Here is a 25683-nt window from a genome sequence, read left to right as displayed (position 1 = left end):
CTAGACTGACGCCGGTGACGCAACCCACAGCTGAAATTATTGTGCCAGGTAGGCACAGAGAGACAGTCCGGTTTTACCCGAAAACACCCAGGTCTGGACCAAACATCCGTGCAGAGGAGGGAGGCTGGTCTGGACCGGGTCTGAGTGGAAGCTGGTCTAGCACGGAACGGGTTGGACCCGGTTTGGACCGTTGGGAAAGAGCGAAGGTGGGAAAGTTTTCTTCAGCTTCGGCTCACGGTGAGAGACTTCTCTGTTTCCTCTTTACCTCCCTCCTCTCCTTATCACGAGCCTCTGAACGGATCCAGGTGTGTCCCACCTGGACCCTGCATGGGCTTCCTGTAGATCTGCAGTGAGGGCTGCAGGTAGCTATCAGCTGATTGGCTGTCACCTGTTCAGGTGCGCGGTATCTGCAGGTCTCGAAGATTCTTAAACAGCATTGACTTCAGATTCCTCAAAAGGCCTTAGCAGGTCCAGTGGTATGTCTGCAGCTATCGATTACTCTTATTAATGATTCATCTGCTGATTGATTAACCACCGTGGTCAATGAAACAGTAAATCTCCCTTTAAAAATGTGAAAATATTTGATGTAGGATACTATCATATGAAAAACAAAAATAAAATATCATTTTGCTGAACAAATACTGATCTTTTAAAACATACTTAAATAAATAATCCTGCAGCAAATTCATTTCTAAAGCCTGAGAAAACAATGATGCTGCAGCGTAGTCGGGGTTAAACAGAAGAAGGCAGTAAGTGACCAGTCTGTAAGTGTCAGTCAGTAAACAGCCGGTCTCATGTGTACGCCGAGTGCAGAATCAGACAGAAATCATCAGGAGCAGTCAGACCAGTCAGACAGCCCAGCTCTCCAGATTAAACACACCTTCAGTCCTCCAGTCAACACCGAGACCGAGTGACTGACTTATTCAGGTTTGGCTCCTTTTTCCCAGTGTCTCTGTTTGTAAGAGTAGGCTGGTTAGATTATTAAGAGATTAAAGACAGTTGTTGTCCCCAGAGGATAAATCATACCAGACATCGTGTTTTGTGCCTCATTACTCAGTGTTTGAGTCCTCGTCCTCTTTCTGCAGCTCAGCCGTCGGACATGTTCAGGTAGAGGCCGACTTCACGACGCCAACCATGCGGAAGCATCTGGACAGGATCCGGTTCCGAGGCCACAGGCGGGATGATTTGCTGGACCTGGGGGATTCACCCTACACATCCGACACAGAATACACCGAGGAGGCCGGGATGAAACCTCGCATCCACGTCAGAGAGCCGGAGGAGCTGAGGGAGGTGGAGGCAGAGCAGCACAGTGACGCTCAGGTACAAAAACACACCTGTCCCACCTGGGATGGAGAAAACTGACATAAATATGGTGAGAGACCAGGTTGGATCGGGTTAGTGGGATAGCAGATATTTTCATGTTCCAGATCAGTGTTTTATTAATACTTATCTCATAGTGCAGGCTTGTTACCAACCTGTCAGATGTCTGAGGGCAGCTGTTGTTTATTATGAAGCTGTGCGATAAGATGCTGCCAGAACTGGTGGCAATGACGAACAGAACCAGCCAAACAAACAGAAATGTCCTTTCAGAGCTGCAGCTCCTCCAGAGACCTTTTAACTGACATGGTTCCTCCCTCCTCACCCAGTGTTCCTGTTTATTCTTTCCTTTTCCTGTTGATCTTGTCTGTTTGGGTAAAGACTAATCCAGCATCACAAACCGTCTGTCCGGGAAATGTTCACACGCCCATTGCACAGGAGTGTTTTTTTTTTTCATACGCATAGAACCTGTAACTAAATGACAGATGCTGCTTTGAAGCCTCACACACGAGATTATTGTTTAGTGGTTTGAGGTGAGAAGCTCAAATGTGGAAAGTACAGAAAGTACAAAACTACAACCGGCTAAACATAAACGATAGTATCAAAAGTAAAAGTTCTCTTTCTGTGGGAAAACGTATGAGAGTTCAACAGGCTGCTGCACATTATCAAAACATCTTCACCAAAAGTGACACAACCAGAAACAGAACCAAACACAGGAAGGTGCATTTGTTATTTAGCTAAAGAAAATAATAAACATCTGTCAGTATAACATAAACTGACTGGTCACACAGCTGGAACACACACTAACAATATGAAGCAGGATTTACTGCAGGACCGGGAGATTAGATCTAGACTCTCAGCAACATGTTTGTATCTGCCTGTACAGAATGTTTTTATAATGTGAGCTTTTATTCTGAATGAGCTAAAGGTTCAGCGTTTCTCTGTGCAGTTAAATGTTTCTATGAAAATTGTTGTTTATGTTTCCTTTAACTCAGGAAATGTTTGTGTGAGATCAGGCCTCGATGAAGGAGCATTAGTTGGATTTATTGTCTTGTTTCATTTAGTGTGTTTGTGTGTTTGTCTCTCAGGCTAGTCAATCTTCATTTTCTCCAGCGCTCCCAGACGACTCCAGGACGGATCTGAATGAGGTCAAAGGTCATCTGGAAGTCGCTTTGTTAGAGAAACATTTCTTACGTGAGTATTTTTGACCTGAGGTGACCTCTGTGTGCTGATTTACTTTATGTGTCTGAAAAGAAATAGTGTACTAAGAAGCAAAGACATTTGAAAAAGGGGTTAATATTATGAGGAGGAATATATTTCTAGTCTCTTTTAAAAGTCATCACTTTTAACATGGGAATTATGGGAGTCCTGCATGAATTAAAATGCAGCGAGACATTTGAAATCTCAATCTTCATCTCCTCCACTCAGGTGTGAACCAATGGGAAGGAACAGTCCCTTCTTGTATTTTCAGTTTCTACTTTGTACTTCATTGGTCTCCCAGTCAGTCATGATACAGTACAGTAAAGGGAAAACATGAATTATTCCTTTAGTCTGTGAAGGAAGAGCACATGTTGATTGGCTGCTGCTGGGTCACATCAGCAAGCACAACAGCATGCTGGGTAATCCGTCAATATCTGCTGTTTTATGTAACACACACACACACACACACACACACACACACAGCTATTAATAACCCCACAGACACGCACACACAGTGTAGAACAAGGACAGTGTGTTTCCTCCAATAAAGGTTTTAATTGTATTTGATCAAATGAATGAAAGTCATAATTCTCCAATAAATGATGGAAGTTTTGTTAGTGATTCACTTCCTTTTCGGTCATACCGGTCAATGAGACTCAAAATCAATGCTAAAATCTGGCATCACTGAACCCTTAGATGGAAATCAGACAAAAGGAGGAACCTGAAGGCTTCCAGATGTAAACATCACCAGGCAGAGGGTGAAAAAGTCTGAGCTGCTCTCAGCAGCAACAGCAGCAGGTGTGAAAACACTTTTCACACCTGCTCCCTGTGACCTGAGAGGTCAGTCTGCTCAGACTCTGTTAATGTCCTTGCAGAGACCTGCCTGATCATGTGACTCTCCATCTGTTTCAGAGGAGGAGCTGAGGAAGCTTAAAGAGGAGTCCAACGTGGACTCACTGCGTCAGGAGCTGGAGAAGGAGCGCTGCAGACGCGTCGAGCTGGAGCAGAAGATCAACGACGTGCTGAGATCCAGGTAGAGGCTGGAAAACACTGACGGGGCAGCTTGTTTGTTTGTGCGGGTTAATGTCTGAGCTGGTCGACTGCTCGCTTCTTTACAGGCCTGAAGACTCACCTTCACTGACACCTAAAGCCCCGCCCCCTCCTCCAACTGCAGGCAGCGGTACAGGTGAGTGGCACAAACTCACGGACTAAATACAGGTTTAGAATTAGTCTTTCTGAGATGGGGGGGGGGTCCAAATAAAAAAAGGCTGGGAACCAGTGACTTAATGGACCATCAGGGGTTGTTTAAAACCCCTGATTTAATCCAAAACAACAGCTCTGTATGTTTACTACCAAGGTTTAGTTTATCCATGCTGGTGTCTCTGACAGCCAAAACTGGTTCAACCCTCCGTGTATAAACTGGGATCGATGTAGTGAAACGTTAACATGCTGGTTTCCTCCCCCAGACAAACAGAAGGACACTCTGACCAACAGATTCCTGAAATGGCTCAACGACCGTTTTGGCGTTTATATCGAAGACTTCCGCTTCCAGCCGGAGGAGACGACGGTGGAGACGGAGGAGCCTCTGAGTGGAAGGAGGTGAGGGGGAAAATCCAGCTGGGGCTGATGTCACGAACAGCAGATTCACGTGTTTACTAATGCAGCCACTTAAAGATGATTCAAGTGTAAAGAATCATCTGCTCTGTGATTCACAGGTTGACTGAAAACATGAGACGCCTCAGTAAGTTTTGTTTTTTTTTCAAATGTATGTTATTGGTCCCACTTTCTGTCTCATATTTAACACAACAGTCAGGAATAATGGAATTAAATAGTGTTTTTTAACTGGTGCAGTGTCAAACGCCCTTTGGGACAGTTTGTATATGTTAATAGTTTGGGTTAGATCCTGCAGGACTGACCTCTGTGTCTGTGTTTACTGAGATTTTCACCCAACACGACACATTCACAGACACTGACGCACAAAATCTGTCAAAATGCTCATTTATCTGTTTATTTCAAGCTGTTTTTTTTTTTTTTTATTGTGATAAATCTTTGTGTGACTGTGTTCCCAGAGCGAGGGTTCAGACCTGTGACCAACTTCATGAGGAACCTGTCGGCCTTATCCAGCTGGTACTCCCTCTACACGACGGCCATCGCCTTCATCGTGAGTCTGCACACGCTCAGACTGATGTTCGTCTGACAGGCTGACACAGCAGTTCATATATTTCATAATTTAAAATGAGCATATCTTACCTTTTGTATGTTTCAAGCACTCTTAGGGTTTTTACTAAATTCTACATATTTTGTTCTTACATAGATCAGTTAGTGACACCTGAACTGAAGTCACACCTGTTTGTGTCTGTTTACATTGGTTCATTAACACAGACGCCTCAAAACTTCACCTCACCTGTGTGTGTGTGTGTGTGTGTGTGTGTGTGTGTGTGTGTGTGTGTGTGTGTGTGTGTGTGTGTGTGTGTGTGTGTGTGTGTGTTTACCTTTAGGTTTACATGTACGCAGCGTGGCACGGCTGGGTCATCCCCATGTTCCTGTTCCTCGCCATCCTCCGCCTCTCCTTGAATTACCTCATCGCCAGGTCAGTGAAGGCCCCGCCCACTCTGTGCCAGCCAATCACACAACCACAACCAGAAAAGAAAACAATTTAAATGTACATTTTGTTTGTCCTCCCTATGTTCAATACTGCTGCACATCTGACATTAGGTGGCGCTATGACATAGATGTGCTCAACACTGCATTATGATAACGAGATGCACGTTCATATGTATATTCAGTGTGTTCATTCAGTTTGCAGGTTATTATGTAGATTTAGAGCTAATGCCGACTAATCCTCTGACGGTCTGTCGGGTTAAACACCAGAACCATCTGTCAGTACAACACAGTCCAGTCCGACAGCAGCACAAACTGCAGCCTCCAACGTGAATCAGCAGCTCTGAAACAGCCTGAACACAAAGTGAACATTATTATTTTCAGCAGGACTGTCAGATTGGACGTAATGTACCTAATAAAGTGACCACTGAGTGTATGTTGAGAGGATTTTCAGTCTATTGCTGCCACCTGCTGCTGCTCACAGTGCAGCCTCAGAACAGCAGTAGGTGGCAAATTATTCCAAAATGACAAACTTTCATCCTGTTGATCATCCAGAGTCGATGCTTTAGTTTAATTTTAGTTTGAGACTTCACGAAGCCTTCACTGTGTTTTAAAGCCTGATTATTCTGTTTGGACTGGAACATACATTCATAGTGCAGTTAAAATGGTCTCATACTATATGTACCTCTATGTTCCCATGATGCACTGCTGCCAGAGGCTGGAGGATCCAGTGGAGCATCGTACCTGAAGTCTCAGAGCCAGTGGTGAGAAATCTCTTTACACCTGCAGGTCAAATTTACCTTTAAAGGGAGTGATCCATGTGTGTTACCTGGACAGGTGACCAGGAGGACAAAGCTCTTCTGACAGTTACAGTTACATCTCTGCATGCCCTTTAGGATAGAGGTCACATGTTTAGATTGGATCAATATTGACTACCTGATTAACATGTGGATCACGTTGCGTGTTGAGGATGACGTCCAGGTGTCGGTGTGTGACTTTACAGCTCTGCCTGCTCTGGTTTTGCAGGAGCCTCCAAAAGAAGACCTGACGGTGTCGGAGAAGTTCCAGCTGGTTCTGGACGTCGCTCAGAAAGCTCAGGTGAACCTGACGCACAGCCAACAGCTCCACACCGATGTTTAAATGTTGGTCTCTCCCCAGGCCCCAAACCACAGTCTGAACGTTGAATAGACGTGTAATTCGGGGTGAACCGTGGCCAAAACAACAAACAAAGCAATGTGGTTTTCAGCTCAATGAAGCATGAATGAAGGGAAATGGCAGCTCACCTGTGACACACACACACGATCTCACAACAACACGAAACAAGAATAAAACATCTGGACAGGGTTCAGGAAATACAACCAAAGGCTGAAAGTTTGTTTTCTGCTTCGTCCTCACAGAATCTGTTTGGGAGGATGGCCAACATCCTGGAGAAAATAAAGAAGTGAGTTTGTCTGCACACACTTCGACCTGATGACCCACACACACATCTTTAACACAGTGTGTGTGTCTGTGTGTGTGTGTGTGTCTGTGTGTGTGTACAGTCTGTTCATGTGGGTTCGGCCAGAGTTAACTCAGAAGTTGTACATTGCGCTGTGGGTGGCCTTCATCTCCTCCTGCCTGCTGCCGTACAAACTGCTGGGATTCATCATAGGTACAGTTTGTAAATACACTCAGTGGTCAGTTTATTAGGTACACCACACTCAGTCTGACCCAGCGTCTTCCTCCTCCTCCTCTTCCTCAGGTGTGTATGCAGGTATAAAGTTCTTCATCATCGACTTCATCTATAAGAGCTGTCCCAAGCTGAGGCAGCGCTTCGACACCCCCTACATCATCTGGACCAGTTTACCCACCAACCTGCAGCTGAAGGAGCACAGCAGCGGCACGCAGAGCAGGCGGGTCAGTCCAGACTCCGACACACATCCACACACACCGTGTCCCTGTCGGCACAGTGAGATCACAGTGTGGGTGGATGATCTCAGGTTCAGGGTCATTATTAACTGAAAAAAGAAAGTTAAGAAACAGTCAAGCTGGATTACTGGATGAATCCTGCAGCAGTACAGACTGAATAAGTTCTGGACTGGTCTCTCTGAGCTGCTGTGTTTTCTCTCTCTCAGCTGTCTGAGTGTGAACAGGTAGGATCCTGCTGTGTGTGTACTGTTTGTATTTACAGTGACAGATGAGCCAAAACATTATGACCAGACGTGTCTTAATACGCTGCTCGTCCTGCACGGCTCCGACCCGCCAAGACATGGACTCTACAAGACCCCTGATTGTCCTCGTCTGTGGTCCTCATAATGAGATAGTTGGTGTTATTTGCATTAGCTATGGGAGGTTGTAATGTCTTGGCTCAGCGGTGCAGAGATCAGTAGTTTGTAAAGTCGTCGGATACTGAATGCGCCGCTGCTGTTACTCTGATCAATACTGATCAATAGTGTGTGTTAGAACATCTAGAGGGAGTCATCCCGATAAATACCCTTCTCTCTTCCCTGCTCCTCTCTAGATTTCCTCTAGCGCCACCCTCAGGACACGATTAGGTCAGATCTCAGCTCAGGTTTTACACAAATGTTACGGTTTTTTACCGTAATATCATGAAGAGCCTCAAGTTAAACCTAAGGACAAATTCCAGAAAAAGATATGATGAGAACATTTGTTCTGTTTTTTTTTCTCTCTCTTCCTTCATTTTTGAAGCCTGATCAGTTTTTTTTTTGTTTTTTGAGAATGAATCTATAGTTAATCTGGTAACAAAACATCATCTGATGCAGATATTCTTTACAAAACTCATAAACATGTTGAAGAGGATTCATTTGAAATAGCTTTTGTTTATTTCTACTGTGCAGGACGTTTTGTAGTTAATGAAAAATAAACTTCTCGCGTCTCTGGTGGAGAAATAACAGTGATTCAGTTTAAAAGCATCTTTTTGCCTTCACATGAACGTTGTTATATACCTGCAGTATCAGCTCTGTTATTTGTCTGAATTCCTGTCCTCCGGTCACCCGTCCAGATCACTGCGGTGGGGAGTCGGAGCAACCTCGGTGCTGCAGCCCCTCTGGGTGTCGGCCGGGACGAGGAAGGAGGGCGGTGCTACAGCACCAAGAGAGGAGCTTTTCACGAAGTCTTCAACCTACCGGAGACTGAGCGCCCTCTGTCAGGTGTGGGTGGAACCGCAGAAGGGAGGGCCCACTGTGTACACACGAAATCCAGCATGAGATCAGATTTTACACTTAAGACCAGAAGCAAAACAGAAGTTTGTTCATGAATGTGTGTTGTTTACTCTGCCGTTGTTGTTTCAGTGTGTGAGAACGGCTGGCGCTGCTGCCTCATCAACAGGGACAAGAAGACGATGTCAGACTACATCCGCAACGGAGTCCTCTACGTCACCGAGAAGTAGGTCCTCCACCTCAGGTCAGGGGTCATGGGATCATTTGGTGCCAGTGTGTCTACGAGACAAAGTCTCCTACCTGCTGGTGTCCAAAGGGTGTAGTTTAACGTTTGAGCAGTGAACCACAGAGAAGTAAGGCCATGTTCATTCTAATGCTGGAATTCCCCAAATCCAGTTTTTTCCACCTCCAAGTGACTCAGACCTGATGTTTCCAGTGTGAACAAACCAAACCAGATGTTCTCAGATCAGATCTGGGCCAATTGCATATGTGGTCACAGATCCATGTGGTTGTTTTAATGTCGCCCTCCTCTGCACATATCGCCTGTCGTCATCATTCAGTTTGACAACAAAACACCAGATCTGACAAAACAGCCATTGAGACCCGTATTATAAATGTAGCTGCATTAGTTAAAGTGAATTTACATATAGCACCTTTTAAGAACTGTATTCATAAAAACTGTTTTCAAAGATGAATTTTTAGGTAGCTTGTCCACAGTTCTTTGTATGGACAACACATTATACTTTTGCAGTGAATATAGCTGTCAGTGAAATTGGCATTGTGCTCCTGTATCTGCACTCGAGCTGGTCCAGGTCTCGTTGGTGTGATATGGATGGAAAATGCTGCTGAGTCTTTATGTCCAGAGGTCCAGTTCTCAGTAACCGTGATCCTGTTCCAGACTTTGAACCTCTGTGTGGACTGAGATTATTTAATCTCCTCTGTCTCCTCAGCCACATTTGTTTCGAGGTCTCCAGCTCCAGGTCTGGATCGTCCAAGAGGAACAAAGTGATCAAACTGCTGGACATCAAAGACATCCAGAAGGTCAGCAGAGTGTCTGCCTGCTGCAGGAGAACAGCCCTGACTTACACAGATATGACTGATGCTGATTGTTTTCTCCTTTGTCCTTCACAGTACAAAGTCCTGTCGGTGCTGCCTGGATCTGGGATGGGTATTTCTATAGCGACGCCATACACCCTAAAGGTAAGAGCTGGGGAGTTTAATTAATCAAATACATCAGGTTCAGGTTTGTATTATTTATCCCACATAAACACAGTTTGAGGGACTTGTATCAAACAACATGCTCTTATTGTGAAATAAAACATTAGCTGTAATATGTGATTGGTTCTGTATTGATCATGGTTCAGGTACCATCTTATTTATGTAGATGTAATCTGGATCAGCTGGGCACTGTGGTTTTTCCTAAACACGTCTCAAACAGGAGGACCTTGGGAATATATGTTAGAAACTGTTTCCAGCTAATGCTCCGTCTGTTGTGTTGCAGCCGATGGTGTTTGGTGCAATGGTGCACCGAGACGAGGCCTTTGACGCCATCTTCGCTCAGTACACGAAGGTCGCATCCATGGCTGCAGCCGCCAAGCCAGAGACATAGTGACGCCTTCACAAAACGACCGGAACCGTTTCACTTTTATTGCCAGTTTGAGCCATTTTTCATATGATTCAGTGACCAATCGAAACAATTCAGTCCTCAATCATTTACCTATAAAATCGAAACTCTAATTTGAAGTTTAAATAATAACTGCACCAACATTTAAGAAAAAAACACATGACAGCACCTGTATGATGTAAGAGCTATGGTGTATACACACCAAGCTGCTGGAAACACCTTAAATATGAATTATTTTTAGTCGTTTCTATGAAACTCAGCACTTCCCCCATTATTTTTTCACATTAAAAGTCTGTCAATGGCATAACCAATCCCTTACATGGCAGGCTTTTATTGTGAAAATGTCTGCATCTACTAAGACAAAAACAGGAAAAAGGAAAATGCTGGTTTACAATTTAAAGAAGTGCTTTATGCATCTCAGCTGTGCCAGGCCGCAGCTTGTGTCGTTTCAGTTTACTCCTGTAGAAATATCTTATACTTGAATGTTTACTCCACATTGTTCGTGTTGAAATGATTAATTTATAGAAAATTAATCTACATTTTTGATAGTGGATCAATCAAAAGCTCATGTTTTTTGTGGCCGTAGCTTCAACAATGTGAGAATTTCATGCGTTTTTGTGGTTTTATGTCATTGTACGTTGAATATTTTTGAGTTATCTGCCATTTTTATACTGGATCACTGATCAAATCATTAAATAACTAATTGGTTATTTAGCAATGAAAAGAATTATTAGTTAGTACAATCACTTGTGTATTAACACAATTTGTAAAACTGACCAAAAATTAGTGGTAGCGCCGAAAATGACGTGTCAAGAGTTTCAGTTGCACCAAAACTGAAATGGAAATTAGGGATAAAACTAAATAATATTTTCTTTGTTTTCTCATTGAATGTTTGGTCCTAAACAAAAACTGTGCAAACTGCCTGTCACGAGGTGAAAATCTGTAGTTGTCCAACAAACCACAGATTGTCACTTCAGATTAACTGGGACAATAGAAAGTGTTTTTGTGTTTTCTTAGGTACTTTAAAATCCAAATAACTGAACTCAGTGTAAAGACTGTTGTTATTATGGGGTACACCAGCTGTCTGTTAGAGCTGAAGTTATCATTACTCTAGTTTGCATATCAATGAAATATTATTTGGACAGTGTTATTAGCAGGGAAATGTTTAATTTTCAATAACTTACATCAAAGTTTTCAGGGAGTTGTCAATATTTAATTATATGACTTTGTACTTTACTTATATCTAAGCCTTACACTTTATATTACTGTTGTTTTGATGTGATGATGTTGAGACTGTTTGTATTTTACATAAATGTTTGACATGTTACACAACATTTAATGTTAAACCACAAAATTAACCTTGAATTTTAGCTTTTCATGTAATTCATTTTTGTATTTGTTTACTCTGTTGTCAGTTGAGCTAATTGGCTAAAGCTAAACAAGAACAAAATGCTGAAATTATCTGTTCACACAAATGACTAAATTACTGTTCCTGCCGATCACGACGGGTCTGTGACTGGTTTTCTGTCCCTCTGCTGTCACACCAGCATTTATCACATTTACTTCGCATCAAATTCAAATCCATTTCAATTACGGCTGCAACAGTTTTTTTTTTCATTACTGATCAATCAAATCAAAAGCAAATAATTATTTTTCCAATTAAAATGTAGGCTCATTAAACATCCTGTATAACGAAAGCAGTTTTCATTATATCAATGTTTGTTAAAGAGGCATAATATTTTCACTGCTTTGAGGGTGAAACTTTTTTATTTCTAAATCTGTTTTCTTGTTTTCATTTTTGCAATACTTATGCCATTTGTTAACACCTTGTTGCCTCGTTTAGTCTTTTCTTTAACTGCTGCACTTCCTCTGTTTGTCATTTTGGGTTTTATTTTTTTTGTCCCATTTACTTCAACTATTCTTTTGTTGTGTCTTTCAGATTTAAGGGGTCTGTAAAATTGTTGTATGGTAAAAGAGGTGTAACATTTTTAAACTAAATGATTTTTTTTTTATTAAAGTATATAAAAAAGTAAAATAAAAGTAAATAAAAAACTTTTTTAATTTAATCGTTTAGTTTTTCCATGCAGTACCTGCTTTAACCTGTTGGTGTCACCAGCTGGGTGTTGGATTCTTCTTCTGTGGTTTCAGAAAGAATTTTTTTTTTTTTTTTATATAATCATCAATATTATATGATTCTTCATTATAAAGGTTCATATTTTAAAAAGTTGGGAGACTAATGAAAATAAACAGAATTTATCTGTATCACTATACAATATGTTCTTCATTCTGATTTGAGCTAAACTTGAACAGACTTATTTTAATTTGCTGCATAAGTTAATTTTTTTGGTGAAACTGTTATCGGTAACAGCTGTGGATTAAGTTCAGAGTTTGTTTCTGCCATAATGTTTTACAGTCTCTAGTATCAGCAGGGAGGGTTTTATTATCACGGAAAGTTACTTCTGATATGTTTCTGTTTTTAATCACCTGCAGTTTCTGTCTTTACGTCACCACCGACCAACCACAACCAGTAAATGATTAACACAACATACCAGTAAATTTGACAAGAGCTAAATACAGACTTACTGGTAGCTCTGCTGCAGAAAGAAGTGTTATAGAAATACTGAATATACAAAAATATACTGACAGAACTTTAACTCTTTGAGTAATTTTGTAACTTAAGTACATTTAAATACATGTGTGATTTTAGTGATAAAATAATCTCCAATCCTCTCCAACTCCTGAAATATATCTTTAACCTATAAAAATTATGAGGCATTAAATATTTACATACAGAATAAAAGCTGAAAAGGGTTTAATTGCGTCTTACATAAGGCTGTTTAGTCCTGTGTTTGTCTTCTGTAATGGTCTGATAAGGTCCAGTGTTTACAGGACTGACTGTGGATAAATCATCATTGGATTTTTATTATGGGCGGTTCCTGCTATGTCCTTGTCTTTTGGCTTCTCTTACAGATCAACGGTCAGCACTTCGTCACCATCTGAGTCCTCTGCTAGATCCTCCATCTTCACCCCGAGTCCACTGTCCAGATCTGCATCACCAAAGACAACCTTTGGGGTCTTTATCATTGGGTTCTCCTGTTCGTACCTCCTCCCTGAACGTTCCTCATTTTCCTCCTCGCTGTTGTCCTCTCTGCTCTCTGGGATGATGACCACTTCCTCCTTTGCATCAGGGTCGATGTCCTCCTTAAACCAGACCGCTTTGTATCCCTCCTCCACACGTCTCTCCTTGGTCAGGATGGGTTTCACCTCCTTTTCGTTGTCAAGCCTATCCGAGCCCGCCTGGCTGGAGTCATCAGGCAGGAGGGTGGTCAGTGACGCTGAAGACCTCGCAATTGCATCTTTGAGCACAACGTTCTCCTCTACTTTTCGTAGTTCTCCAGCAACCATTCCCCCTTCTGGACCACTGGAACCCATGCTGCTTCCATCCTCGTCATTCTGGAAGGCCTCATTGGTGTACTGGATGCCCCCCTTATGACCAGCTAAGGCTTGACCCAGCTTAGGAAAGACAATGAGAGCCAGTGAGAAAAAGCAGACTGAAGCGGTACGGACAGTAGTCTACGTTAGGAACAGGTATGAAGATGGTTGGAAGATGTTTTACTCCCTGTCCTTACTTTAACTGTTAAAACTTAAATCTTTGAACTCACAGAGCCTCGAAACACGCTGACTTCCTTGATCTTCCTCCAGTCTGCTTTCCCCTTCCTCATGCGGTACACGAGCAGCCCGATGACCACCAGACAGATGAACAGAAGGACACCCAGGGTCGCACCGAGCGCTGCCATGTCCGCTGGCCCGTAGCCCCCTGATGGTATGATCACTGCAGGAACCATCAAATGGACTTGTCATAATTAACTCATTCAGTACAAACAATGACTGAGGAAACAAGCAGCATTATTTACTCATAAACAAACATCTGTTAAGGTGATCTGACCAGGAAACGATCACAGTCACAGTAAAATAGGTCTTGGAAGAATAATAAAAAAACATTTACACGTCCAGTCCTGTGGTCAGACACTGTTGCTCTGAAAACTTCTTTATGTGATTGTAAATTTCTCTGGCTTAGCAATTTGGTCTCACAGTTCTAGATGCTAGAAGCTGAAATGTTGATAGAAAAAAATCCACCAAATTGTTGGTCAAGAGACATCAAGTCTGAGAAGGTCACAGGTCAGTCTACAACAGACGTGACACATATTAGACTAAATGCACAGTGAAGAGCTGCTCTGTGGTTGGTTGCTTTGATTGTCAACAAGACATGTTAAAGAACAGTGAACTCCACATCTACAGGAACTTAGAAGTGGGCTATGGTGCTTTCTGGCCTGGTTGTCATCCTGCACAGCATAAATAGAGAAGCGCTTCCAGATGACTTGTTTTTTAATGTTGTGTGCTGTTGTATGATTTAGCAACTTGAGGATCACTCTCACCTTTGTTGACCACAATATTTGATTTGACAGAGAAGATACTGTGAGAAACAAATGACCACCTGTGAAAGGGTGAGCTGTGCTGGCAGTGGAGATGCCGCCTTCACTGGTCACACCGGGATTGGTGGTTGGAACCTTGACTTCGGTGGATGTGCCAGACTTAGTCGTGGAGATGATGTTTTCACTGGTTGTGCTGGGTTTGCCAGTGGTGGTGGTGACACTGGGGCTGGTGGGGAAGGCGCTGGAGGGGGTGACACTGGGGCTGGTGGGGAAGGCGCTGGAGGGGGTGACACTGGGGCTGGTTGCGAAGGCGCTGGTGGTGGTGACACTGGGGCTGGTGGCGAAGGCACTGGTGGTGGACTTGATATTTGTAGAGGTCTTGGTGTTGGAGGTGGACACAGACATCGTGGTCATAATGTCTATAGTGCTTGGAATCAAAGTGGTGCTGGTGAGACCTGGGAGGAGAGCACACTTTGAAGAAACAGGGTTCCTGGACCTCATTTAAGTTCCACACCTCAGAGTTTGGCAGTGGATGAAAGTATTTGTGGACTTTCACAGAACAGAATGGATAAGACTTTCATTAGACGTAGCAGACATTAAAAACAGGTGGTTTAGAAGAAATGTCAACACTAAAAAGTGCCACAGGATGTACATGGTATATTGGACTCCAGAGAAGTCCAAGGTGGTTAAGAAGGTGGTTATGCTTATACACAAGAAGATACTGATAACTCACATCCTGCAGTCCAGTTTAAAGTGTTTGTTCTGGTTTAGTTAATGAAAGTGCTAGGCTGAACTAGATACCCTGAAAAGGTCCATATTCAAACTTTGTGGTGACACCAAAGCAGACCAACCACAGAACTACCAAGACTCCACACCATGTTCTAACCACAAGCTCTTCATTCAGTGCTCATGTATTCAATGGTCATGCTGTACAAAGCAGAATAAGGCTCCACTGATCCAAACATGACGCAGAACCAGAGGATTTTATAAGCAGAGCTCTTTTCCTGAAGGTTCAGTTCCTACCTGAGGTCACCTCCACTGAGAGCTGAGCTGTGGCTGATTCATCATTCGATGTGTCTGTTGCCACCACCTGGAAGTGTGAAGATGAGGCTGAGTGTTTCCATAAGAACATCAGTGACAGAGCTAACTTTGATTAGAGCTGTGAACTCACTTGCAGAGACAACGTGGCCTCTGGTAGAGCCTTAGTCATGAATATGTAACCGTCAACGATGGAGATATCGCTGCTTCCATTAATGGAGTAGGTGATGTGGGGATTTAGACCCTGTTTGAATAGACATAAGAACATTAATGCTCTGCACCAGGTAGACAGACGTGGCCACAGAGCAGAGAGACCTGCAACAGAGTGTTTTACCCCTGTGGCAGTGTAGTCGTCATCTGTGGCGAGGATCCGCAGCGGCTCGTCCTTGTTCTTCAGGTCCATCGCCATGACGCCCACCGCAGTGAGGATGCCTTCGTACTGAGGCCTCTGAAACTTTGGGCGGTGGAGACTCTTCACCTGCACGCTGATTGTGACGGTGGTGGTGGCAAACTGATAGCTGTTTGTCTTCTGAGAGGCCTGGGAAATAAAAACATACATGATTGGAGATTTAAACATTAAAACAGACACACACACATTTTTTTTTCTAACCACAGAAAACATCACACAGAGACACCATCATTTAAGTGAAGCGCATAGAGGCCTGGGAAGGTTGTGTCTTTACCAGCACTGTCAGACTCATCGTCTCCAGCACGTCAGCCGCCTTCAACATGCTGATGTTCCCTGTGCTCGGGTTGATCTCAAACAGACGGGCATCATTTCCTGAAACACAGACACACTGAGCTGCTTCTACCTGCCAATAGTCAGCAACATCTCTGCAGATGCAAACATCAGACTGGAAAACAAATGAGCATATACATATACAATCATATACTGAGCTGCTCACCGCTCAGAAATGAGTATATTAGCTCCTCATTAATCCCAGAGTCTCCATCGATGGCGTAAAGTGGTCCTGGTTTCAGCGGTAGAATACCAGTCTGCAGAGGAGGAGACATCATCATCATCATCATCATCATCATCATCATCATCATCATCATCATCATCATCGTCGTGGCAGAATTAGCTGAGGACTAATTTTGTAATGTCCAGAAACTGAAAATGCAACAGTTTTCAGGGATTGACCAAAGTCTTAGTTACACAAACACTTCTGTCAAAGATGCAAACAGTCAATGAAGCCTTCACAACAAAAGAGACCTCAGTACAGAAATGCTGCAAATCATATACAGCACAGTTATTAAGACATTCATTACAAAGCAGCAGTTTGCAGTTTGAAAAGGCTCCATGTTTGGTTGTGTTTTCTGTATTACAGTACCTTTCTTGTGTTATTTATTTTTGTTCATGTTTTCTGTATTTGCCTTTAGTGTGGGCATTTAGAAACACTCTGACATTAGATGGGATCAAACCACATGATGGTCCAACATAGCAAACATATCCAGCTCTGTGAAACCAGCAGTAAACCGTTACCAGGATGGAAATGACGCACCTCTTGTTCATTGAGGACGACCCTGCCGGTGTAGCCGGCGCTCTGGCAGACTACAGCCCCTCCCACCTCGTGCTTGGTGCAGGGCTGGAACCACGGCGGTCTGTTGTCCACGTCTATGATGGTGACCAGGATGGTGGTGGTGGCGGTGAACGAGGTCCTGTTATCGACTGCTGTTAATGGTGTGTCCTGGAAAAAAACAACCCGGCGGTGGGAGGGGGGTTAGCTTTAGAGGGACTAAACATATAGCACAGGGTTTTCTCTAGTTAAAGTCCATAAAGTGAAAATAGCCATGAATGAATGTAGAACAAGCAAAGTTACACTTTGTGGGGAAAAGGGTTTTGTAAATGTCAAAGTTGAGGCACATTAGCAGAGTTTTTATCAGGACTGTGTGGATCCTCTTTGGGCAACAGAACAAAGAAATACCCAAAAGTCCTTATGTCAAACAACCAAAGCTACATTGACCTTTAAGGTCAATCACAATAAAGGTTGAGTTGGAAGAAGCTGTGAAAAGTCTTCACCTGAACATTTAATACCAGTTGGACATTTTTGACTTTGTCATAGTCGAGAAGTTTTGCAACGATGAGGTCCGGGACCGTCGGGGACTTCAGTTCAAAGTCGTTCTGCAAAAACCAAACAGGACGATGAAAACTGGTTATCTCTGCTTCCTTTGTGCTACTCCAGGCTGAACAGGACACCTGACCCACTGTGAGGATTTATCTAAATCTTGGACCTACAGAGAGACAACAGAGAACATGTGGACTTACAGCTTCAGATGTCAGTGTGTAGTAAAGCTCGTTGTGTTGGTCCAGGTCTGTGGCAGCGAAGTGGCCCACGGTTGTGCCTACGGGAGACATCTATGAGAAAAAGGTACAAGAGTGAAGCTCAATGAAAAATAAAGACAAGCTGAGATAATGCGAGAGCTTCATTTTAGCTTGAATTAACCAAAAAGAGAAAACAAGTCTTACCTCGTTGACACTGACACGGTACGGGTTCTGATCAAAGACCGGAGGGTTATCATTCTCATTGAGCACGACCACGACAATGACGAGGTTAAACTGGAATTAAACACACTAGTTGACTTTGTGTGCTTTGTTGATTACAACAACATAATGATGAAAGTGTTGAGAAATGAATGTCAGAACTCAGATGTTCATCTTAAGCTGCAAGTAGAGCTGGACTGTGAGAAGGTAAAACACAATCCAGGGGCTTTTCTGCCTGTTTAGCAACATGGAACAAACATATGTCCTAACATCATCAAGAAACCCTACAACCTTTGAGGAAGCTATAAAACTGCCACAAGTACCTAGAGAACATTCTCAAAAACCTGCAGTTGCTTAGGCATCTTTAGAACCCTCCATTACAGCCTCTTCTAGAGCCTGAACCTGTACAGCATCCTCAGGCCATGGGAGAACCTTCTTATACAACTTAATTATTTAGAAAACCTCTACAGCCTCTATAGAACTCTCTTAAGCATTTATAGAACATCCTCAAGCACCTCTACAGTCTTCCTAACCTTTACAACGCCCCCAGTAACCTGTAATGGTTCTTCAAACACCTGCACAAGCCATCAGGCCTCTTTAGAACCTCCTTTAGGACCTGTAAAAGTTCTACCAGAACATAGAGAACTTCTTCCAGAACTTGTACAACTAGAACAAATGTCCAACATGTTTTAAAACCTACCCAAGCACCTAGAGAACCTCAAAGAACCCATATATGAACTTCACTAACCTTTAGAACCTGAACAACATCCTTAAGCATCTCATGATGTTTCAGAGAAACAGGGTTCTTAGTGTCGTTCTGCTTCTGTCCAGCTTTGGGCAGCGTGTTTATATTGAACTTAACTTGTTAATCTGGTAAATATATGTCTATATCTATATGTGTATATCTAAAAGAGTCATTTTTACAACATGAACATATTAGAAAGTAAACTCTTATTTCATCTGTTAGAACCTAACGTGTGAAGTGTTGAAGTGCCATCTTTACCGTGAGGCTTGTGGCTGTGTCACTGCAGGTTATGCGGACTATGTGATTTCTTGCGGTCTGCAAACAAAACAAATGTCATGCTCAGCAGGGAGGTTTTTGTCATGGGTTTGGATCTGGCTGAGTCCAGTCCTGACCTACAGTACCTCGTAATCCAACACAGTTGCAGCTATCAGCTGGTTTCCTTCCAGCCTGAATGGGTTGTCAAGGTTTGCAGGGGGAGGACTGAATTCAAGGGTCACCCCCGTCTGGACAGTGATCGTCACCACAGCTTCACCCACCTTGTTGTTTTCTGGAATCTGCACAGATGTGGGAGCGGAACAGACTGTTGGGAGAGAAGAACAACACAGCTGTTAAATTAAAGAGACAGTTCAACGTGTCCCAAATCCTGGAAACACACGTTGGGAGAGGGAAACCACAAACCACATAATGAATATTGGGAAGGGTATGTAATAAATCCTAATCATTCGACTCAAACAGAAAACTAACAGATTTTTTAAGGGTTTTCTCTCTGTGTTACACTTTGTTCCCTCTTATTCCTCATTATTTACCTGAACATACACAGTGTGAGTAGTTAGAACTGGTCTGTGTGCAGCACATGGACCCACTGGCTCATTGTTTTAAATAACAGATCAAACAAATGCAGGGATACTCACTGTCCGCGGCCTCGGTGGATGTTTGGAGCAGAATCAGAAGCAGAAAAGTGAAGGACGTCCTCACAGTGAAGTGTAGATGAATCGTGTCCATGTCTCCGTCTGCCCCGTCTGAACTGAGCCTCGTCTGAACTGAGCCTCGTCTGTCTCTGTTCTCTGCTTATCTGCTCGACTTTATGGCTGCAGTGGACTTTCCCCCGTCGTAAAATCATAACAAACGTCTGTTTGATGGGAAGTCATAAAAGATCATTTTTTGTGGCTAATGGTCTTTGAGTTGAGACATGTCATGATTATATGTTTGCAGAAGTGGAAAGAATGAACGGTATTAATTAGTATTAATGCTTTTATCATCTACAGTTTTCATGTATCCTCTATGATCCTCCTCTATGTAGGAGTTTGTCCTAATTCTATTTATACTTCACGACAACAGTGACAAGACAGAAACATAAAGTATTTATGTCTAAGAGCTGCAGATTCATATTTTACATAGAAAACATATGAGTTTAGAAAATAAGATTAAAGTACAGGATGCACACCTGAAATTATTGACTGATCAAACAACTATAGAATATTATTGGCAATAAAGTCATTTTTTCATGTTCAAAGGTTTACAACAATATTTAGAAATAAAGAAAAAATGAAATAAAAGAAAAAGAAAAATGTTTTTGCATTAGATCAATTTCTTTCATTTCAAAGCGTGCTGTTATTTTGTTTTTATTGATTATTAATAATAGTAGTATTGCTTGTTTTTTAAGAATCACTGAATTTTCTTTATTTTACACAGTGCAGAAATATTCAGTATCTGACACCAAAGTTCCGAGTTATAGTTGAACATTCTGCCTATTTATGAAATGTAATTTAAACTTTTATTATTTAGATTTTAATGTCTGAATGTTGTGGGTAAAATAATCAAACACACTAAACACCTAAAGGGCTTAAGGTTATTTTAATAACAAAGATGTGTGTGTTTCCACGGTGAATGTGCCAACAGCTGCATATAAAGAGTCAGTCTGAGAACATCAGCGACATGTTCGTCCTTCTGACATCAGACTTAAACTCTCCAGCCTCCGCTGAACGTCGTCTACAGGTCGGTCGGCCAGTTGTTGTAGACGGATGGACACATGTACTGTTTCAGCAGCATGTTCACCCTCTCCACGTCTCCTTCCACCCCACTGTGGACAAAAACAGCGATGGTTAAATGCTGCAGAAGAGGATGGATTAACTGTCACTGTAACTAAAGAATAAAAATGTTTTCACCAACAAGGCAGTTTAACATGTTAAAGTTATTTTTATAATACAGCATAGTTACATTTAGGATTTCACAGTAAAAAGTAGTTTATTGATTACAAAAAGCTCCAACTCTTATTTACTCATCACTGATTGATGTTAAAAGAAGTTTTTTTGTTAGTTTTTTGTTTTTTAAACCATGAGTATCGTGTGTGTGCAGAACTTCCTCTCAGGCATCTCCACCAATCAGAGGACAGAGCAGTAGCCTGACAGGCAAAACCTGGGGAAAAACCTCCCACTAGCTCTAATAAAGTGGAATTGCTTTGAATTCACAGTTACATCATTGTTACTTCTCTTATATTTCACCTGGCAAACAAAATAAATGTTAGAATTACACCCTAAAAAGCATCAGTGTGTTTTTAATCGCTGCTGTCATAACGTGTGTGAAGTCTCACACCTCTTCTTGACGCTCTGCATGCGGCGCAGGATGGAACAGATGGAGCTGTGCTTGGCTTTAGATCGCAGGAACTCCGCGTATCTGTTGGAGAACTCGATGTCTCCCAGCTGCCTCCTGCGGTCCAGACCTGCAGACAGCAGCTGCCTGAAACAGTCACATCAGGAACCACGTCAGCAGGACTCAAGCTGTTTTATCTGAATTTATGGTTATGAATGAATTTTAATTGTTGGTTTTATAACCTGGTTCTGATCATTCTCTGTATGTTCATCACTACAAGTGACCAATATTTATGTTGTTATTCTAAAAACATCAATCAAAGCTCTGACTGGTTGATTTTTCTTTTCAGTATAAACTTACCTGAGTCGGGCCTCAAGCAGAAGAGAGGTCATCCCTGACTGTGACCACGGTGCATTCAGGTGTCTGATCTCAGTCAGGAAACTCTCCACTTCATCTTCATCCCTGAGGGAACAGGAAAAGGCACAACGTTCAAAGACACTAAGTTTATTTGTGTAGCAAATTCTAAAATGCAACTTAAATAAATACAAAGGAAGTGGGATGTTTCAGTGTAAACGTAGTTGAAATGTGGAGGAATTTCTTTGACGGATATTTTACTGGTTTGTAGTTTTTCAGGGACAAATGAACCGTTTCACCTTTCAGGTGATGGTGTATGGTACCTGACGGGAAGTGATGTGGTGAGGTGGACGAGGGCCAACAGCAGGAACACCTGAGTCACACTGACGGACGGCATCATGAGGATGATGAAGATGAGGATTTCCTGAAGACACAAACCTCCAAACAAGCCAACACTTTTAATGTGAGTCTGGACCAATTTCTTTTTATCATAAACTCACATAGTTTACAAATCGATATGATAAACATATAAAGTTTTAACAGTCATATTAACTTTGTGATAATTAACCTGAACATCTTCAAAATGCAGCGTAGATTCATATGAATGTGTAACAACCACTCATTCATATTTTTCAAATTAAAAAAGAAAAGAAAATGTGTTAAATATAGTTTATAGAGACTCACCTGGATAGATCCTGCTCAGAGACCAGATCAGACCTGCAGAGTGGGTGTCCACGTCCGGGTTGCGTCCTTTTGTACCCCCTCAGGTATCGACCCTCTGACAGGCTGCCCTCTGATTTTATTGGTCTGATTATTTACTTGGTCAACACGTCGAGTTTGGAGTCAGATTTTCCAGCCGTGACATCTGTTCACTTCCTGAAGTCTTAGTGAAACGACTGGAGCCGATTCCTTAATAAGCTCTAATCACCAGTGGGAGCTGCCTGCTGTTCGTTAGCATTAAATCATCCACTCATCAATACACGGCATTGATCCTCAAACACACATTTATATTCTTTTATTGCTGTGATTTGTGCTTCTGTTTGCTCGGTCAGGACGGCTCTTAGTGGACAATTATTAGAAATGATTTTTCATCTTTACGGGTTGAGATGTTAAACACATGTTGGGCCTCTACAACAGTCAAACCAAATGTATTAACGGAGCACATTAATAATAAACAGGTATTGAAAGCTCAAAAACAATTGGATAAAGGTGAGTCTTTACCAGGACCTAAAACCAGCAGCAGAGGCCTGGACTGTGAAGTGTGGATCTGTGAGGAGGCTCTGAGGGGTCTGGATTAAAAAGCTCCTGGATGAGGAGATCCAAAAACCACGTAGTGATTGAAATAAACTATTTAGCGTTGATACTGTCTCTCACGGCTCCAACATTTAAGACGTGAAGATTCTACATGTAAAACTGTATTTTTTGCTGTGGAAGAACCTGCTTCCACAAATCCAGCAAAATGTTTTGAAATATCTTTTTATAATGTTAAAATAATTCAGATTTAGCAGCATTAGATTAGCAGCTAATTTCTAAAAATGGGAATAAACTGTGTATACAATTACAGAACCGTACTCTTGGTGGTTTGATGAATAAATCGCTGTGTACACAGAAGAGTTGAATGAGCTTTTATTCGTGATAATGAAGCGGCTACAGCAGAAGGCAAAGATCAGTTACAGCTACAGTTAGAGGTTGACTGATTCAATCCAACTGGTTCAGCGTCAGATTAAACTACAGTGAAATAAAAAAGTTCCCTGTCTGCAGGAGAAGCTTTAGATCGGAGTCACAGAACTGAAAAGTTGGATTTTCTCCAGAAAAACTGAAAAAAAATTTGAAGAAACACTTTCTACTGAAAAGACATTTGAGTTCATCTGGATTTGGACACTACATGGTTAATGAGAAAAAAACAAACTGAATCAGTTCTAAATTATAGTAATGATGCCAGTAACAGGCTTAATCCTTAATCCTACTTATTAATAGAAAAACACTTCACACATAAGAGAGACATTATCGTGCTTTGGTTACATCTGTAATTCTAAATCAGTCTAAATCTAAGTTTCTACTTTATCCCAGTCACATCAGTTCATTCAATGTTGCTTTGGATCAGTGGATTCACGAACGGGAGTGAACTGAATTTGTAAGAGTCCGAGGGAATGAGGGGCTAGAGAGCATGGCCGGCGGTTCTAGGGCCATATTGGTGAAGTGTGGTACCTTAAACCCTCACATGTCCAAACCTGCCAACATCCATCACTCAACAGGAACATACAGTCTGGTCACAGCCCAGTATCGTGGCCAGTAACAGTATTGGGGGATTTAATCAGTGTGAATTGATTGACAGCTGCAATCTCCAGCATAGTGAGTGAGAAGCAGGAAGGCGAGTTCACCAAAGGCTTTTTGTTTCACTATCCACTTTTGTTTCACCTCCTTTGACGAGACAAGAGACTCTGGTATGAATGTGTCTCATCCTCTGAGAGGTCACCGATCATACAAAATCACAAACACATTTATTTGATAATCACAGCGGCCAAATGTCCATAAATATTTTTTATCCTCTCCTAATTAACAAATCCATCAGTCGACCTCCATGTGCACAAGTTTAACGCATTTGGTTTGTTGTTTGCTGCTTACAGCAAAAAAACAAAAAAAACAAATCAACATCATGGCTGAGCTGAAGGTCTGGGCAGGTCTGACTAAGTCAAGTCTGTTTTGGATCAGGTTGTGTTTTCCTTTAAATTCTGTGTAGACCTGTGAAGACCTCCAGGCCGAGCTGCACCTGTCACAGACACAGGCAGCTCCACCATTAAACCCCGGCTGGTTTTTGGTCAGATTACAATAAAACAAACGTGACTGGACTTTGTCTTGGAGAACTGTGAGCTGCGATTGGTTCCCTCCTGCTTCAGTCAGAGTCCAGCTCAACATCAGCAGGAAACAAACAAACAGACAGACAGCACCTCAACTGTCTGTCAGATTCCTATTCCAAATCCAACAGAGCACATACTCTTATTTTACCTAATCTATATTTTGAATGGCAATGCTCTCTAGAAATGTTTGGAAACGCCACGGTGAATCTGAGTGTCATAGAGCTTAAAAAAAAAAAAAAGTACATTTTTACCTGAGGATGGTGCTAGAGGGAATTTAAAGAGTTCATTCTGTGGGGAGAAGGAATGAGATCATGACATTTGACGATAAAATGAACAGACAAATATCAAACATCGCCATCCTGAGGCTTAGTGAAGAAGATGCAACTCCTGTAAGAACATTATTATTAACACAGGAGATGGAAAAGTCAAACTCCAAATGCTGCTGCTACATGCAGATTGTACTGTTTAAGAAAATAAACCCTGTGCACACAGTGAGCAGTGGTTACAGAGCTGGTCCAAACATGAATAAGACTCTCCAGTTGAACACCGTCTGTGAGAGAAGATGCTTGAAAAGCAAAACTAGACTTTACAATCATGTGAACTGTCATGGAAATAACTGGGTTTCGTAGCTACACGTGTGAAAGTGTCTGGATTTCTCGCAGCAGGATGGACACAAACGTTTCTAGTTTGGACTTTGTGGATAATCGCTTATAAAATATGTGGCCAAAAGTATGTGGACAGACACACTATTGCAGTAGTGCCCAGGCTTTTTGGCTTATGACATCACATCAGATTGCTAACATGCTAATGTCAGGCCCTGATGCCTTTACTGTGTTAGCATGTTGCAGCTGAGGCCAGTGGGAATGTGCTTCGCAGGTATTTGGTCATAGACTAAAGCCACAGAAGTTCCAGATACACTGAACTAAAACTCTGATGATGGTGCTACATGATTAATCAAGAGGGGAACATGAACCACATGTCTTGGTGGTTCATGTTCCCCTCTGTTTTCATAGTTTGGACTAGGTCTAAACTAGATGCGACATCATACAGAGACAAATCAAGACAATTATTTTGATGACCACCTTGAGTCCACACCTTTCTCCTCTTTTTTTCCAAAATGACAATCACCACATAAATAAAGTCAGGCCCATAAAGAAAAGGTTTTCACAGTATGGTTGGAAGAACTTGACTTGCCTGCACAGACGTCTGACTGACACCCATTCAAAACTCTGGGATGTCCTGAAACAGACACCTTAACACCCAAAATCACCAGCACTAGTGCTC

The 25683-nt window shown here is 42.2% G+C and overlaps 2 protein-coding genes across 2 annotated transcripts; one reads left to right on the top strand and one right to left on the bottom strand.

Moving 5' to 3' along the window:
- The first annotated feature begins 11 nt into the window (after positions 1-11).
- On the top strand, positions 12-11831 carry LOC113133575 (GRAM domain-containing protein 4-like). Its single transcript, XM_026312483.2, has 19 exons — positions 12-237; positions 1086-1320; positions 2406-2511; positions 3430-3550; positions 3636-3703; positions 3984-4116; positions 4233-4258; positions 4587-4678; positions 5016-5107; positions 5834-5882; positions 6145-6216; positions 6516-6559; positions 6660-6769; positions 6860-7014; positions 8120-8267; positions 8409-8502; positions 9227-9317; positions 9408-9476; positions 9778-11831. Exons 2-19 carry the CDS (start codon positions 1135-1137, stop codon positions 9883-9885), a joined length of 1764 nt encoding a protein of 587 aa, XP_026168268.1. The 5' UTR covers positions 12-237; positions 1086-1134; the 3' UTR covers positions 9886-11831.
- Positions 11832-12638: 807 nt separating this feature from the next.
- On the bottom strand, positions 12639-19601 carry cdhr5b (cadherin-related family member 5b). The gene is made up of 15 exons (XM_026312504.1): positions 19510-19601; positions 19000-19178; positions 18857-18913; positions 17839-17928; positions 17638-17727; positions 17392-17493; positions 16874-17059; positions 16277-16367; positions 16055-16152; positions 15706-15909; positions 15505-15615; positions 15357-15423; positions 14576-14788; positions 13563-13732; positions 12639-13413 (listed from the first exon to the last, which is right to left on the bottom strand). The coding sequence occupies exons 1-15, from the start codon at positions 19598-19600 to the stop codon at positions 12865-12867; spliced, it is 2298 nt and encodes a 765-aa protein (XP_026168289.1). The 5' UTR covers position 19601; the 3' UTR covers positions 12639-12864.
- Between the last annotated feature and the right edge of the window lie 6082 nt (positions 19602-25683).

The sequence above is a fragment of the Mastacembelus armatus genome, chromosome 6 (assembly GCF_900324485.2).
Source record: "Mastacembelus armatus chromosome 6, fMasArm1.2, whole genome shotgun sequence".
Taxonomy (NCBI): Eukaryota; Metazoa; Chordata; class Actinopteri; order Synbranchiformes; family Mastacembelidae; genus Mastacembelus; species Mastacembelus armatus.
Note: the sequence above shows the minus strand (reverse complement) of the source record. Positions and strands in the feature narration are given on the sequence as shown.